Source organism: Ranitomeya imitator, chromosome 2 (assembly GCF_032444005.1).
Source record: "Ranitomeya imitator isolate aRanImi1 chromosome 2, aRanImi1.pri, whole genome shotgun sequence".
Taxonomy (NCBI): domain Eukaryota; kingdom Metazoa; phylum Chordata; class Amphibia; order Anura; family Dendrobatidae; genus Ranitomeya; species Ranitomeya imitator.
Window position 1 is genome coordinate 219,025,597 of NC_091283.1, and position 16,837 is coordinate 219,042,433.

Consider the following 16,837-nt stretch of genomic DNA (forward strand, 5'->3'; position numbering starts at 1 on the left):
ACTCTCTTTCCATCAGAAAAGACTGTAGTAGGAATTTTATTATTTTTCAAATTAATTTTTAAAGGTGTGGTCCGACACACAAATTATTTTTATCATAGATCCTGATCTATTTAATTCCATCATCTAATCTATTTTCTAATATACTTTAATTGAAAAATCCCTATCCCTGTGAAAATCACTTAAAGCCTATATAGAATCTTGATCTTGGTATCACTCATCCGAGCTTCAGATTTAAAGAGATTTGCATAAAAATAAATCATTGGTACAGTGTATTGTCTCTGAACCTGAAGCTTGTAGGATTTTGTTATATTTAAGCCAGGCACAAGAACTAGGAACCTGGCACAGCAGAGATCACTATGGGACCTTAAAGAGGCACTCCTCCTCCTCCTCTTTCTTCTCCTCCTCCCAACAACATTGTTACCCTCTTAATATATTGCAGTCATCATATTATATAGCACTGTGCACTTACAATTGCTCCTTTTGCCTTTCTACCCAGCTAATTATTTACTTTTCTCTGCTCAGTGTAGGAACAGGAAGTCTCTTTTTCCTGCATGAGTCATCACTGCAAAAGTCCCTGGCAGAGAGGAAGAGGGAGCAGTGGGGTCAGGAGTTGAAGAGAGATGACTCATGCAGGGATAAGAGACTTTCCGTTTCTACATAGAAGAGAGAAAAGAGAAGAAGTATGTGGTTAGAAAGGCAATATGAGCAATTGTAAGTTCTCAGTACTATATAAAGTGATTTTTGCAATATATTGAGGATAAAAACTTTGATGAAAGTGCTTCTTTAAGGCTAGGGCTATTCAGAGACTTTGGCAGCGACACCTGTTGCTCGTCAAAAGAGTTTGCCACCATGTGTTGCTGCGACATCGCGGCGCCATACAAGTGCATGGGGTTGAATTGAAACCCTGAGGGTTCTGCAGCTGAGAAAAAAATCCAATGTGGTTGGGATTGCAGTACCCTACGGGACCCACTCACTTGCATTGTGCTTCCATGCAGCAGTGACAACTGGTGAACTTTGGTTGCACGACAGGCGTTGCAGTCAAAGTCGTCGTGTAGCCCCAGCCTACGAAAGGACTACACGATGAACGGAAACATAGAGATGGAAAACAGGCAGAAGGATAATGCACCTGTACATGTGCAGATGTAACTATAGCTTAAGAAAAATGAATTCAAGTATAAATAATAAGATCACAGTTTAGCCAAAGGAAATACTGCAGAAAAGATTAGAACGTGGAAACCGGGAACTACCAAAAATGACCAGCTTGTACTTTTAGCCAAGAAAGGATGGAACATTACAGATAGCACATGGTGAAGGCAATAGTCCACCGGTGCCGTGCTGGGAGCGGATATCGTGGTCTCGACAGACTTGTATCCAAACCACGGGCTGAAAAGAGTTACGCCAACCATTAGGTCAAACTTTTAGGGCTGCAGTAATTTACCTTCAGAAACCAGCCAAATTCCCCCTCTGGGGTAGATATCACAGTGAGCAAAATGGAGAGAAATTAGATATCTCAACCCTACACATCAGCCAGTCAACAGTAGAAAAAACAGGAATTGTGTCCGAAACGAGTAGGATCACTATTTTGGAATCATTCCCTTAATTGCCGATTCCCGGTTGACATATGTTGCCCAGTACACGAGATTAAAGATAGCGAACAGCACGGGGAAGACAATGCGAGAAATCTTATCAATGCGACTGACACTGTTATAGCTTTTCTTCCCATCCAGAGGTTTTAGATCAGGGTGAGGAGGAGACAGAGGCGGCGGAGGCAGGGCTGCGTTCTTCGCAATGGCTGCCAGGGCTGGCTCCTTAATGTTCAGCGTGTAAGTCGTTCCCACAATGTTGTACGTCGTGTTGGATTTTTTCGCCAGGATTATAGGCTCCTTTATCTGGGAAAATAACACAATCATACATTTTAAGAACCGAAGAGGCAGTATACAGCACTCCGGGTGTATGGTATGTTGTATGTTCTCCCCGTGTTTGCGAGTATTAACTCCGGATTCTCCAGTTTCCACCCACACTACAAAGAGTGATGAAGAATCTAGATTGTGAGCCCCAAGGGGGACCGTGATGATGATGTCCGGAAAGTGTAGTGGAATTAATGGCACTGTATAAATAAATAAAATAAACTTACCGTATATATAACTTTTAATGTCTAGCCTTTGTCTACCAGTCTGCAGTCACTACATGAATCCTCACATCACGCACACTGCACACTGTGAGGATTTTCCGGTGCTGGGGACAGGCGATAATATCACCGTAAGTAAGTGATTTGTATACTCCAGGTCACATTCCAACTAGATGTGTCTGTCCTCGTCTAGTTGACATGTGACCGCATGTATGCAAATCACATATTTGCAGTCACTCGCCCACCACTGGCATGAGAGAATCCTCACAACGTGCACACTGCGTGCTGTGAAGATTTGCAAATCTGTCGTCGCATAAAATGACTGCAGCATTGTAGGAAACGGCCAGACAACCCCTTAAAGCCTAATTTTCTGTCCACATTACACCCCTTTATGGTAACTCACCTTAAATGCCTGACCTTCCTGAGCCCTTTTGCCATCCCATGCCCATCCTCTTTTAGTGAAGTAATTGACTGTAGCAAACTCAATAAGTGCTGAGAAGACAAACGCGTAGCACACTGCCATGAACCAATCCATCGCGGTGGCATACGCCACTTTGGGCAGAGAGTTCCGAGCACTAATGCTTAAGGTCGTCATTGTCAAAACAGTGGTGACCCCTAAAGACCAAAAAAAAAAGCAATTAGGCAAACTGATGAAAATGTCTGACATACAGCTAGACGAAATCCACATCTGCTTACAGTTACATAGCTGTGTGGATGAAAAAAGACTTCGGTGCATCAAGTTCAGCCTTTGTCGATCAGTTATTCATTGTCTATCACTAGACTATTTATTACCCACAATGCCATTTGATGTGAGGAAAGCATCTAGACCTTTACTACCTCTTGTGGTCGGCATCCCACAGTCTCACTGCTCTAACTGTAAAGAACCCTTTCCTCTTTAGCTGCCGGAATCGTCTTTCTTACTCCTGTAATGAGTGCCCCCTGGTCCTTAGTATGGTCCTTGGAAGGAATAAGTCCTGTGTCGTCCACACATATATTATACATGTAAATGAGATCTCCTCTGAGGAGTCTTTTTTCTAAGCTAAACAAGCCCAACCTTTCCAACCTCCCCTCACATGAGAGGCCTCCATCCTGTGTAATAATCTTGTTGCCATCTTTAAACTGACTCTAACTTCTGAATATCCTTTCTAACATGTGGAGCCCAAAACTGGATCCCATATTCTAGATGTGGCCTCACCAGTGCTTTATAAAGGGGTAACAATATGTTGGGATAGCAGGATTTTCTCTCTGTTTTTAGACACCCTAGTATCTTGTTAGCTTTTGCGGCTGCTGCCTGACATTGAGTGCTGCTGCTCAACTTACTTGTACCCAGAATCCCCCGTCCTTCTCCTGTTCTGTAGTCCTGGGTATTCTCCCATCTAATGTATACACAGCTGTAGGATTACTCCGTCCTAGGTGCATTACTCTACATTTATCTACATTAAAAGGGTATTCCCATTTCCAAGATCCTATCCCAATATGTAGTAGATGTAATAATAATAATGTTAGCAAATACCTGCAATTAGAAATGTAGTGTAGTTCTCCTGATAAGCTACGTCGTTTGTCTCATGTGCAGGCCATTGCAGTAGCTTAGGTATCCATGGTTACAACCACTAACAACTAACCAACTGTCACGATATATGAGTGGTCATAACCATGTATACCTAAGCTGATGCGATGCCTGCACATGCGTTAAGTCACATAGCGAATCAGAAGAACTTTTTTTCTGCTGTTACCCTTGTGAAAATGCAAAATTTGGGGCTAAAAAACATTTGTGTTGTGGGAAAAATTTCATTTTTTTATGTTCATGGCTCAACGTTATAAACTTCTGTGAAGCACCTGGGGGTTCAAAGAGCTCATCGCACATCTATATAAGTTCTCTAAGGTGTCTAGTTTCCAAAATGGTGTCACTTGTGGGGGGTTTCCACTGTTTAGGCACATTAGGGCTCTCCAAACATAACATGTCGTCGATTAATTATTCCTGAAAATTTTACATTCAAAAAGTCAAATGGTGCTCCTTCCCTTCTGAGTAGTGATGAGCAAGTGTACTCGTTGCTTGGGTGACCTCCGAGTATTTGTTATTGCTCGGAGATATAGTTTTCATCGCCTCAGCTGAATGATTTACGACTGCTGGACAGCCTGAATACATGAGGGAATTCCCTAACAAACAGGCATCCCTCACGTGTATTCAGCGTATCTGGAAGACGTAAATCATGCAACTGAGGCGATGAAAACTATATCTCCGAGCAATAACAAATACTCGGAGGTCACCCGAGCGTGCTCAGGAAAACCCGAGCAACGAGTACACTCGCTCATCACTACCTCTGAGCCCTGTCGTGCGCCCAAACAGTAGATTTCCCTCACATATGGGGTACGTCATACTCTGGAGGAATTGCACAACAAATTGTATGGAGCAATTTTTCCTGTCACCCTTATGAAAATGCAAAATTTGGAGTTAAAAACATTTTTGTGGGAAAAAATTTTTTTTTTATTTTCACGGCTTAATGTTATAAACTTTTGTGTGGGTTTCAAGGAAACCAGTATGTAAATAGTTAAACATAGGAGGGGCACGGTGGATAAGACAGGAAGAACATCCTGATAGTTCTCAGTCGGGGTGAGGGTGCCCATTAGCTCAGGAGGGCTGGCTAGCCCTGGGCAACGTCATGCAATGTTCAGCTCAAACCAAATGCCCAGCATAAAATATCCAAGATTGTTGCAGAGAGATCTACAGCAGTGCAGCAGGGTGGGCAGCACCGAATTAGTGGGTCTGCAGCTGCCACCAGAAGACTAAGCAGCACGGGCAGGTCACCCAGGATGTGGCAGCTTATTGTGTGGATGGATGTCCTCAGGACTGGGGCGAAGCGATCGTTGGGGCCCTGTAACGGACTAAGCCTGCACAGGGTAGACACTGAGGAAACGAAAGATACGGTCCATCCCAGAAGCGGGCTTAGTGACAGAGAGAGAAGGAAAGGGACAGAAGAGAAGTTGTATGCCGTGACCTCTGATGACGATGATGCTGGAAAGAATATAAATATGCTGTGTACAAGTCTCAGTAAAGTTGCTCCATTTAAAGTTGAACTGGACTGTGACTCCTTTATTTCTAAAGTGGATCCTGAAGTCCTCCAGAAACGTACAGAGGACCCTGGTGGAGCTGTGAAAGGTGCTGCTGGCATGCTGAGTGATGGGCTGCGTGTTTATGTGATGGGAGGCTAGAGCACACTGTTGCAGATGCTGGTGGCCACGACTACTGCCCTGCCTGTCCCTCACAACACCAGCTCAACCCTAAGAAATTTCTGGAGGACTGTAATGTGCTTGCATGGTTTGGAGGTTCATATGGCCATATTCAGACCTCAATACCTGAATGGGCCGCAGGTCTCCCGACCCAAACTTACAGCTTCATAGGCACAGCGTAGGCTCTAAGATTAAGTTACGTAACACGTGAGTAGTTGGCGAAGGACCGTGAAGTACGGCTGTCTGCCCTGCCTTACTGGCGGCTGATAATGATTGTTATCACGGGTTTCACAGTGCGATGAGTATTTTTTCCTGCTAGTTCTGCATGTAAAACTTAGCAGGTGTGATGCCGATCTCGGGAGTACATTGCTGTTGAGAGAAGACAAGACACAGAATAATCTGGATTATAGTATGTTTTCTATAGGTTCTTCACTCACCAAACACGGTCCTCGCCGGCACAGACTCTCTGTTCAGCCAGAACGACACTTGGGACAGGATGACGGTCATTATACATGGGAGATACGTTTGGATGACAAAGTATCCAATCTTGCGCTTCAGGTGGAAGTGCGTGGTCATAACAATGTATTCACCTGAGAGGCAAACAAAAGAATAACTCAGTCCTCCATATACCATGTGAACGTCATGTCCAAGCCAAGCGTTGTGCTTTCCTTCAAAATTGATAAATGAGCGTTATCATTCCTCCAGTCAAAGAGCTAAACGGTCTGGCACTGTCAACGCCGACTGGACAATGGCCGTGTGTAGGGACACAACTGGTAAGAGCAGCCAATCAGCTGCAGTCCATCACTGGGCCCAGCGGTCTTAATGATGCAGGGCCACTGATTGGCGGGGAAAAGTAAAGTTGATTTTGTCCTTTTTACATAGATCAAGCCTAGGAAAGAAACACCGATATGTACAACTCCGTTCAGCTGCTGGGATCAGAGTTTTCTATGATCCTGTCACCTGCAGACAGGTGTCACCTGTATTAGACAGCCTGGATGGATTTGATTTTTCTACTAACCCCCTCCAATATACTCCATGCAGACATGTGACTTACATGTCCTCTACACATCTCTGTGGGGTTAATGTAGATGAAGATCCAGAGATCTATCTAGAATTTCTCACACAAAATGTATTTTTAACCTTCTAGAGTTTTTTGTCTGTCTCATAGTAACATAGTAACATAGTTAGTAAGGCCGAAAAAAGACATTTGTCCATCCAGTTCAGCCTATATTCCATCATAATAAATCCCCAGATCTACGTCCTTCTACAGAACCTAATAATTGTATGATACAATATTGTTCTGCTCCAGGAAGACATCCAGGCCTCTCTTGAACCCCTCGACTGAGTTCGCCATCACCACCTCCTCAGGCAAGCAATTCCAGATTCTCACTGCCCTAACAGTAAAGAATCCTCTTCTGAACCAACTGTGGTTTGTACGTAAAGAAGGGTTGGCCATAACCGTCACTTGATGTGAATATACTTCACATTTCCAACTTTTTGGAATACCCCTGAATAATTTTGATTCTCCTATAGCTATCATACAATGCAAGAACTTTCTAGGTTACTCTACAGTGGCCTGCAACAATGTGGGCACCCCTGGTCAAAATTACTGTTAATGTGAACAGTTAAACTAATTGCAGATGAAGTGATCTCCAAAAGGCCTAAAGTTACAGATGACACATTTCTTTTGTATTTTAGGCAAAAAATGTATATATTGTCATTTTTTACATTTTTAAAATTCAAAAAGGAAAATGGGCCGATGTAAAAGTCTTGGAGATTTGAGTTATGGCTCGTTCACTATAATCGCTGGGAAAGGCCAAATTTCCCAGCATTAAAACAAGGCAGACTCCTCGAATCTTGTGCCAAAAACAGCAGCCATAGGTTCTTCTAAGCAGCTGCCTAGCACTCTGAAAATGAAAATGGTGGAGGACAACAAAACTGGAGAAGGTGATAAGAAGATGGCAAAGCGCTTTCAAGTTGCTCTTTCCTCAGTTAGAAATAGCAGTTACCAGGAACAGTGGAGGTCAATATAAGGTCTGGAAGACCAAGAAAACGTTCAGTGAGAGCTGCTCGTAGGATTGCTAGAGAGGCAAATCGGAACCCCCCACTTGATTGCAAAAGACATCCAGAAAGATTTAGACTGGAGTTGTGGTATATTGTTCTACCGTTCAGAGACACCAGCACAAACATGGCCCTCTTGGAAGAGTCATCAGAAGAAAACCTCTCCTGTGTGGATGGATTCAATGAAATTTCAACAAATTGTTGATGCAAACATAGCATCACCTGTTAAAAGCTGAAGATGAAAAGTGGATGGCTTCTGCAAATGGATAATGATCCAAAACACACATCAAAATCCACTTTAGATGACCTCAAAAGGCGCAAGCTGAAGGTTTTACAATGGCCTTCACAGTCCCCTGATCTGAACATCATTGAAAATCTGTGGCTAGACCTCAAAATAGGAGAGGATGGGAGACGACCCAGGAATCATACGGAACTGGATGAATTATGAAGAACGGATGAAAATCCCTCAAACAAGCATTGAAAAATTCTTGTCTGGCTACAAAAAGTGTTTATAAACGGTGATACTTTCAAAAGGGGTGCCACTAGGTACCAACCATGCAGGGTGCCCAAACTGTTGCATTGGACCATTTTTGCCTAAAATATAAAAAGGAAAAAATGTGCCATCTCTAACTTTAGGCATTTTAGAGATCATTTCAGCTTCAACTTGCCTAACTGGTCACAATAAGAGTACTGTAATTTTGACCAGGGGTGTCCAAACTTTTACATGTCACTGTATATGCAGTGTCTGTCTTTGCAGTTATCTATAGTGGTTGTGCGAATGTACCTATATAAATAGCGCATTTCGCCAGTTTGTGGCTGCCCTTTATATTTATGGAAAGAGAGGGAAGGATTTTTCTCAATAACACATGCACCATTAAAGGTCACAAGAATTCCTTATGAGGCCTTAAAGGACACAACTTTTAGCAAGAAATCACCAGTCTGGGGTTGCCCTTGTTATTTATAGAATAAGTACACTTATAAGTACAAGCAGGCCAGTGGGGGTCTGGGTTCAGAGACCACCATAAATCGTGCAATTCCCCCGCTCCTGAGAAGTGCACATAGCTCCTGCCTGAGCACAGAGAGGGGTATGGCTTCATATCCTATGCTTGACATTGGTATTGTCGACTACCATGATTAAGTGCCTTCCCAAGGGGTCACCGACCCCTTTTCCTTCCCAACCTCCGAATAACGACATGAGTCTCAAGTTGGATATAATTGGCCACAGCGGCCTTTATTATAATAAAAAAAAAACATATAACCATAAAATGAGCTGGGAAGGGGTCCTTGAAGCTAAAAGTCTGGCGTCACCCATAGTATAAACAAGTGGACAAGAGACCAACCGTAGATTACTCTCAGCCATTACCCCACAGGCTCGAGAGCACCAAAATACCCCGAAGGGTTACCATTGTCCACTTCCAACTTAGGAATCTGGCCCACCATTACCAAGATTCCCCCAAATCACCAGACCCGCAACCAAAACTTATACCAACTGGAGAATCCGTATCCCGACGGACCCCCCAGGCCAATTTAGCACCAACTCCAAGGACCCCTCCCCCCGCCACCACGAGGATACTTGACCCCCTCAAGTACCCGAGACCCCACCAACCTTAACCGCTATGGCCCGCTCAATTCCAGACTGTAACCCCAAGGCCCACAAATCAATGCCCACCGCGTTCAGATGAACCCCATCACCCAAAAGAAATTGGTCACCGCCACTCTCCAACTTAAAATGACGCACGGCCATACCTCCGTTCCGCACAACAAAACCTGACACGGCCCGATTCACCTTAATTCGGGCTTTGTTTATCTTGTCCACCGACCTGGCGTGCCTCCAAGATGTCTGAGGAACAATCTCCGACCACACTATGGACATCTCCCGAAACGAAACCCATAACCGCAGCAAGTGGTGTTTAATGTCCCGGATCAACTCACGACAAGGACGAATTCCCAAGTCGTTTCCCCCGACGTGCAGAACCAAGATATCAGGAGGCCTGTCCAGTCGTACGCCATTATGTACCTCCTCCAGGACTCTGTTCCAACCTAAGCCCCGAAACCCCAACCACCTGATGATGGCCACATCCCTGGAAAAACCGAGCTGTCTTCCATCCTGTCTGATGTCAGCCCGCCTCGCGCCCCAGTACACATACGAGTGGCCGACAATCCACACCAACAGCGAGGATGAACCTGAAAACATAAACAACTTAGACAATCGCCAAAACGAGTAAAAGATCGAACCGTCCCCAGCTGCTCAAGGCCTCACATAACTCCGATAACGGCCGGACTCCCACCGCCCAATCCTTTGCACCACCTCAGGAGCCAGTCCGTTTCGCGCCGCCTCGGTGGCAGCCCCGATCCGAAAATGAATGGGAGGCGAACCAGGCAGAATCTACCCCGATGGCCTTTAAACACTGCCGAAAAACCGCTACGAACTGATATTTAGACAGGAAAGACCCATCCTCATGACGCAACAAAGGCCCGTCACCACGCGGGTGAAACCTATCAAAAACCTGCCAGCAACGGACAGGACACATAACAGAACCGGGAACAGCGCCCAAAACTACTTTTTTACCCCGCCCCATCTGATCCATCTTAGACTTCCGAATCCAAAACTGCAGTGACCCCTCGGAAGCAAAAACGTCCCCCGCCCACAGGCCCCCTTGACGAACCGTAGTGGGTGACACTAACTCCCCAATCCTCAAAGCTCCATAAAAGGCCAACGAAAAAGCTAAGCAAAAAAGCGCAACCTCGAAGCTGGAAACGCATACGTCACCCAAACGTACCCCCAACCGCTCCAACATCTCAAAGGACACCGGGCGCCTACAATCTCCTCGGCTGCATGATCTTCTCAGCCCCCTCGCAGCTTGCTTTACCAGAAAGGACTTTGTCACGTCCTGAAGGCCCCGTAGCCTGAAACCAAAAGCTAAAGCCGCTATCGTCCTATCCACCTTTGCTGCCGACCATCCCTGATCCGCCCCATGTCTCAACCACAACAACAATGCCCCCACCTGGTCCGAACCTGCACCCGCAACACCGCAAGCCGCCAGCCAACTCTCCCAATTGCTCCATACTGCCTGATAAACCGACCACGTACTCGGAGTCAAGGACGCTTGGATTAAAGGCTCTGCAGCCCGGACACCACGCTCCAGAGTTCCGCCGGGCATTCCAGGCCCATCTCCTCGGCATCCGGTGCCAGCGACCGAAAACGCTCCCACTGGAAACGAGACAAAGAATCGGCAATGCAGTTATTAACACCGGGCACATGCGAAGCTGTGAAATAAGCATTCAGGTGTAAGCAAGACAAAACCAACTGCCGAAGAACTCTGATCACCGGGAGAGACGCCGTCGTCAAACTGTTAATGGCGCACACAACCACCATATTATCACAATTAAAACGCACCCTTTTGTTCCGAAAATCGTCGCCCCAAAGCTGCACCGCCACCAAAATCGGGAAAATTTCCAACAACGTGATGTTCCGCACTAAACCTGTTTCAAACCAGGCTTCCGGCCATCTGGCCGCACACCAACGGCCCCCGAAAAAGGCCCCAAAACCAATACTGCCCGAGGCGTCAGTAAACAAGTCCAAATCAGCATTGCCCACTGCCTCCTCCATCAACAACGAACGCCCGTTGTAACAAGACAAAAAACGGTCCCAAACCTCCAAGTCAGCCTTGTGCTCGGCTGACAGACGCACAAAATGATGCGGGGCGGTAACCCCGGCCGTAGCACTGGCCAGCCTACGTGAAAAAATTCTCCCCATGGGAATAATTCGACACGCAAAGTTCAACTTCCCCAAGAGCGACTGCACTTCGCGCAGTGGCAGTTTTTTCAAACGTCTAGCTCAGGCCACCTCGTCTCTCAGACCCAACACCTTGTCAACCGGCAACCTAAACTCCCACCTCACAGAATCGATGACAATACCCAAAAAGGACAAGCTCGTACACGGACCCTCCGTCTTGCCCGGTGACAACGGGACCCCGAAGCGCTCAGCGACCCAAACAACCGTCCTTAACAGGACCTCACAACATTGAGACTGATCGGGGCCTATGCACAAGAAGTCATCCAGATAATGAATTACCGAGTCCAAACCGGACACATCCCGCACCGCCCACTCCAGAAAGGAACTGAAAGCCTCAAAATAAGCGCACGACAGTGAACAGCCCATCGGCAAACATCGGTCAACGTAAAACCCGCTGTCCGAATAACAGCCTAACAACCTCACGCTATCGGGGTGAACCGGCAACAAACGAAAAGCCGACTCGATATCGGTCTTGGCCAACAATGCTCCTCTACCACAACTGCGCACCCACCTGGCTGCCTCATCAAACGACATATAAACCACCGAACAGAGCTCCGGATCAATCCCATCATTAACCGACCTCCCCTTCGGGTATGACAAATGCTGAATGAGCCGGAACTTATTCGGCTCCTTTTTGGGCACTACGCCCAGAGGCGACACCACCAAATCATCCAAAGGGGGAGTGGGAAACGGACCTGACATCCTACCCAACGCCACCTCTTTGCCTAACTTTTCAGACACTACTGATGCGTGCAACTCGGCCGATCTAAGATTCTTCAACGACGGTGGTACCGCAAAACCCGGGGCCGGTATACAAAAGCCAACATCAAACCCGGCCCGGAGTAACTCTGCCCTCTCCCTATCAGGGTACCTATCTAGATAGGGGACCATCGCGTCCAACCTCACCGGAGTCGCCCCCTTTGGAATTACCCTCTGGCTTCCCTTTCTTCTTAAAACATTTGGAGGCTCCGTGTGAGGCGCCGTTGCAGTGCGAGCACAAATGCTTGAACTTGCAAGTCGCCCCGAACTTACACTGGCCCTCGTTGAACTGCCAACACACGCCATGCTTCTGACTGCCGGATTGTCCCGCCTGACCCCCGGCTCCTGAAGAGGAACCCTGCCCAGTGCCTTGGCCGGAAGTTCCGGCCCTGCCTTGAAAGGAGTGACCAAACTTCGTCGGTGCCATTACGCGCAACCACAAGCCGATGTCCTTCTGATCCCATCTGATCGCTGGACGAACTGCCTTCCGCTGCCGAAACTGCTCATCATATCGTAACCATGCTTGACCACCATAGGCCCTATGCGCCTCCCCTATGGAATCCATATAACAAAACAAAGCTGAGCAATTCTCAGGAGCATTCTCACCAATAACACTTGCCAAAATCGCAAATGCCTGAAGCCAGTTCACAAACGTCTGAGGAATAAGGCGCCATCGCCGCTTTTCCTCATCCTCCTTCTTACTATCCTCTTTTTTACTCTTATCCAGGTTAAATTTCTCCAGTGGTAACAGTGAAAATATCTCCACGTACTCATCCTTCCAAATCTTCTCGCGCACTTCCTTCTTCAAATGCGCCCCCAACGGCCCTTCAAAGCACACATACACCTCACCACGCGCCTTATCATCTAGCCGACTGCCCCCCTCCTTCTCTTTCTCAGTCTGTACAGACACCGAGACCGGCTCGGCCGACCTACCCTGGTCACCCGAACCGCTGCCTAACAACGCTAACCCCGAATCGGACGATCCGACCCAAGCTGACAGAGGGGACGGCCCTGGCCTACCACTGTTCGACCGCGACAACAGCTCCCGCACCCCCGACAACAACTCGCCCACCCCTTCACGACTCATATCCGCCCGCACCACAACTCCCTCACCCCGCTCTACATACCCCCCAACCCGATCCACCGAAGTCATAGTCGGCGTCGACAACGCCGGGGACAAACAAAACATAGAATGGTTCTCACCAGGCTGCAGGGGAGCTGCGGTCCCCCCAGCCGCAGATGCCGTCGCCGTCCCGCCGTCTCTTGACCGCGAAGCCGTCTGTGCGTCCACCCGGACGTGAACTTCGATCCTCACTGCTCCAGCTGATCCGACCCCTGCAGAGGGGACCGTGCCGACCCCATCTGTCCAGGAGGCCACCAGGAATCCGTCAGGCCCAGACCCGGACCCACCGTCCGCAACGCTGCCATCTGCCGCCATCCCAGGGAGAGGTGCGGGCCCGGTCGCAGGTGCATGTGGGGAATGGCGTACCCCGGCTGAGTCCAGCAGCCCCGCCGAGTCTGGGGCGCCGCCTGCCGCTGGGATGCTCCCCCGCCGTCTCATGATGCCGCTGGAACCAGGCCGCCCGGGACAGGCATAACCGCCGTGGCCCGCCGTGACAACACCGCGTCCTGCAGCCGCTCTGGCGCGCATGGGCCCAGACCCCCGGAGTGATGAGGGAGAAGGCCCGACTGCCGCCGCAGGCCCCAGTGCAGCAGGTGGATTCCTCCCGGACCGCGGCCTGCTGGGGCGCTTGTGCGCAGGCACGCGGCCCGGAGGGTCCCGTGAGGGGCTCCTGCGCCGCCGCTGGGGCGCCGGGGCAGCATCAGGGGATAGGCGCTGAGGGGGGCGCACGCGCCTAGACCGCCACTCACCGGGCCCAGCCGCCGAGGGATCCGCACCGCTGCCGCCGCTGCTGGTACCGCCCAGGATGCCTGCTACTTATGCCTCTAGCCAGCCGGGAGGCTGCGACGCCGCTGCCGCCCGCAGCTGTGCCAGCACCTGCTCAATGGCCGCCATGTTCAGCGCTGGTGAGTGCTCCCTGCTCACGAGTCCACAGAGCGGGAAGTGAACCGCTCCTCCCCCCCGCTCCCACCATACCCCTCACCAGCAAGTTAACCCTCCCCCAGGAACGAATCCCACGCCCCCCTTTCCCCTGCTCCAAACCCCCTGTCATGGCGGCTTCCACGTACGCCGCCCGGGGGAGGGGGGCGGGCGGCTCGCTCCAGCCTGTCTTTCCATTGACTCCATACTTGGAGTCTGAGTGATCAGTGGTGGCCTCAGGACATGGACCCCACTGATTTAAATTTAATTATAAAGGCACTAAAATATGAAAAAACTTAAAAAGATTTAGTTATTCTTTAATTAAAAAGGGCATCCCCAGACTGGTGATAGGTATTCTTTAAAGGGAACCTTCTGCTCAAACTGTGGACAACATGAATTTCTCTGAAATCATGAAGTGTTTCAGAGAAAATATACTTTGAACATCTATCCAGGGACCATAAGCGGAGACCTTCCAGCACTACTGCAGGTGATTGACAGGTCTCTTCCTATGTAGACACAGGAGACACCTGATAATTACCTGCAGGGCTGGGAAGACCTGGACTAGTCTGGTATCTGGCTATGGACCCTGGCCGGCTCTTCCCAGCACTACTGCGGGTGATTGACAGGTCTCTTCCTATGTAGACACAGGAGACACCTGATAATTACCTGCAGGGCTGGGAAAAGCTGGACTACTGTGGTATCTGGCTATGGACCCTGGCCGGCTCTTCCCAGCACTACTGCAGGTGATTGATAGGTCTCTTCCTATGTAGGCACAGGAGACACCTGATAGCTATCTGCAGTGCTGGGAAGAGCTGGAATAGTCTGGTATCTGGCTATGACCCTGGCCGGCTCTTCCCAGCACTACTGCAGGTGATTAACAGGTCTCTTCCTATGTAGACACAGGAGACACCTGATAGTTATCTGCAGTGCTGGGAAGAGCTGGACTAGTCTGGTATCTGGCTATGGCCCTGGCCGGCTCTTCCCAGCACTACTGCAGGTGATTGACAGGTCTCTTCCTATGTAGATGCAGGAGACACCTGATAGTTATCTGCAGTGCTGGGAAGAGCTGGAATAGTCTGGTATCTGGCTATGGACCCTGGCCGGCTCTTCCCAGCACTACTGCGGGTGATTGATAGGTCTCTTTCTATGTAGACACAGGAGACACCTGATAGTTATCTGCAGTGCTGGGAGGAGCTGGACTAGTCTGGTATCTGGTTATAGGCCCTGGCCGGCTCTTCCCAGCACTACTGCGGGTGATTAACAGGTCTTTTCCTATGTAGACACAGGAGACACTTGATAGTTATCTGCAGGGCTGGGAAGAGCTGGACTAGTTTGGTATCTGGCTATGGGCCCTGACTGGCTCTTCCCAGCACTACTGCGGGTGATTAGTAGGTCTCTTCCTATGTAGACACATGAGACACCTGATAGTTATCTACAGTGCTGGGAAGAGCTGAACTAGTCTGGTATCTGGCTATGACCCTGGCCGGCTCTTCCCAGCACTACTGCAGGTGATTGACAGGTATTTTCCTATGTAGACACAGGAGACACCTGATAGTTATCTGCAGTGCTGGGAAGATCTGGTCTAGTCTGGTATCTGCCTATGGGCCCTGACTGGCTCTTCCCAGCACTACGGCAGGTGATTGACAGGTCTTTTCATATGTAGACACAGGAGACACCTGATAGTTATCTGCAGTGCTGGGAAGAGCTGGACTAGTCTGGTATCTGGCTATAGGCCCTTGCCGGCTCTTCCCAGCACTACTGCAGGTGATTGACAGGTCTTTTCCTATGTAGACACAGGAGACACCTGATAGTTATCTGCAGGGCTGGGAAGAGCTGGACTAGTCTGGTATCTGGCTATAGGCCCTTGCCGGCTCTTCCCAGCACTACTGCAGGTGATTGACAGGTCTTTTCCTATGTAGACACAGGAGACACCTGATAGTTATCTGCAGGGCTGGGAAGAGCTGGACTAGTCTGGTATCTGGTTATAGGCCCTGGCCGGCTCTTCCCAGCACTACTGTAGGTGATTGACAGGTCTTCATATTATATAATATACCTGGCTGCAAACATGCAACCTTGCTGCCATTCCTTCTCCCTGCAGTTTGGTCAGCTTGGATTGCTTACAGGTTCCCTTTAAGTTTTTCACTGCAAACAAACTAGATGAGGATATTGTCTCTGGAACGCCAGGTCTTTAATAAGGCAAAATATATATATTTCACACACTAAAATACATTTGTCACTTGACAGTTGTCAATACGTACCTGTGCTGGAGCGAATGGTTTCAGTTCCTACTACTAAACCTAACAGGTCATATTGATTGAGTCTGGAGCCATCCGGAGCCACAGCAACGGATTTATCAGAACCATTGGTCCAGGCATAAACCACTTCAGTACTGGGATAAGCATCTGCGGAGGGAACAAAGCACCAGCAGGATTATTTTCCATGTAGTACCATCACTATAAACCATTGCTGGATTTCACTTACTTTCTGTGAACTTTCCCATGATATTGTGTGTGAATACGGACTGTGTGAATTGTGCCTAAGAAAAAGGCTTGTAATGTTTGTTCTTGGTGAAGATAAAGCCATGCTTCTACTGGACTTGATGAGCTGACGGACAGGCGAGATTCTGTTTTACCTTCTATAAATTGTCTCTCTTACTCCAAACCTTAATTTTGTCTATTTGTTGCTAACCATCAAACACTATATATATATATATATATATATATATATATATATATATATATATATATATATATATATATATATATATATATATATATATTATATTGTGAAAAATTCTTGATTTTCATCTCAATTTTCTTATTTT

At 48.1% G+C, this 16,837-nt stretch overlaps 1 protein-coding gene across 1 annotated transcript in view; it reads right to left on the minus strand.

Moving 5' to 3' along the window:
* Positions 1-16,837, minus strand: part of GABRA3 (gamma-aminobutyric acid type A receptor subunit alpha3) — a 196,090-nt gene continuing 179,253 nt past the window's right edge. The window contains exons 7-10 of the mRNA XM_069748611.1: positions 16,272-16,415; positions 5,794-5,946; positions 2,532-2,743; positions 1-1,889 (exon numbers count right to left, since the gene is read on the minus strand). Of these exons, the coding sequence (XP_069604712.1) occupies positions 1,578-1,889; positions 2,532-2,743; positions 5,794-5,946; positions 16,272-16,415 (821 nt within the window). The 3' untranslated portion in view covers positions 1-1,577. The remainder of the gene's footprint in view (positions 1,890-2,531; positions 2,744-5,793; positions 5,947-16,271; positions 16,416-16,837) is intronic.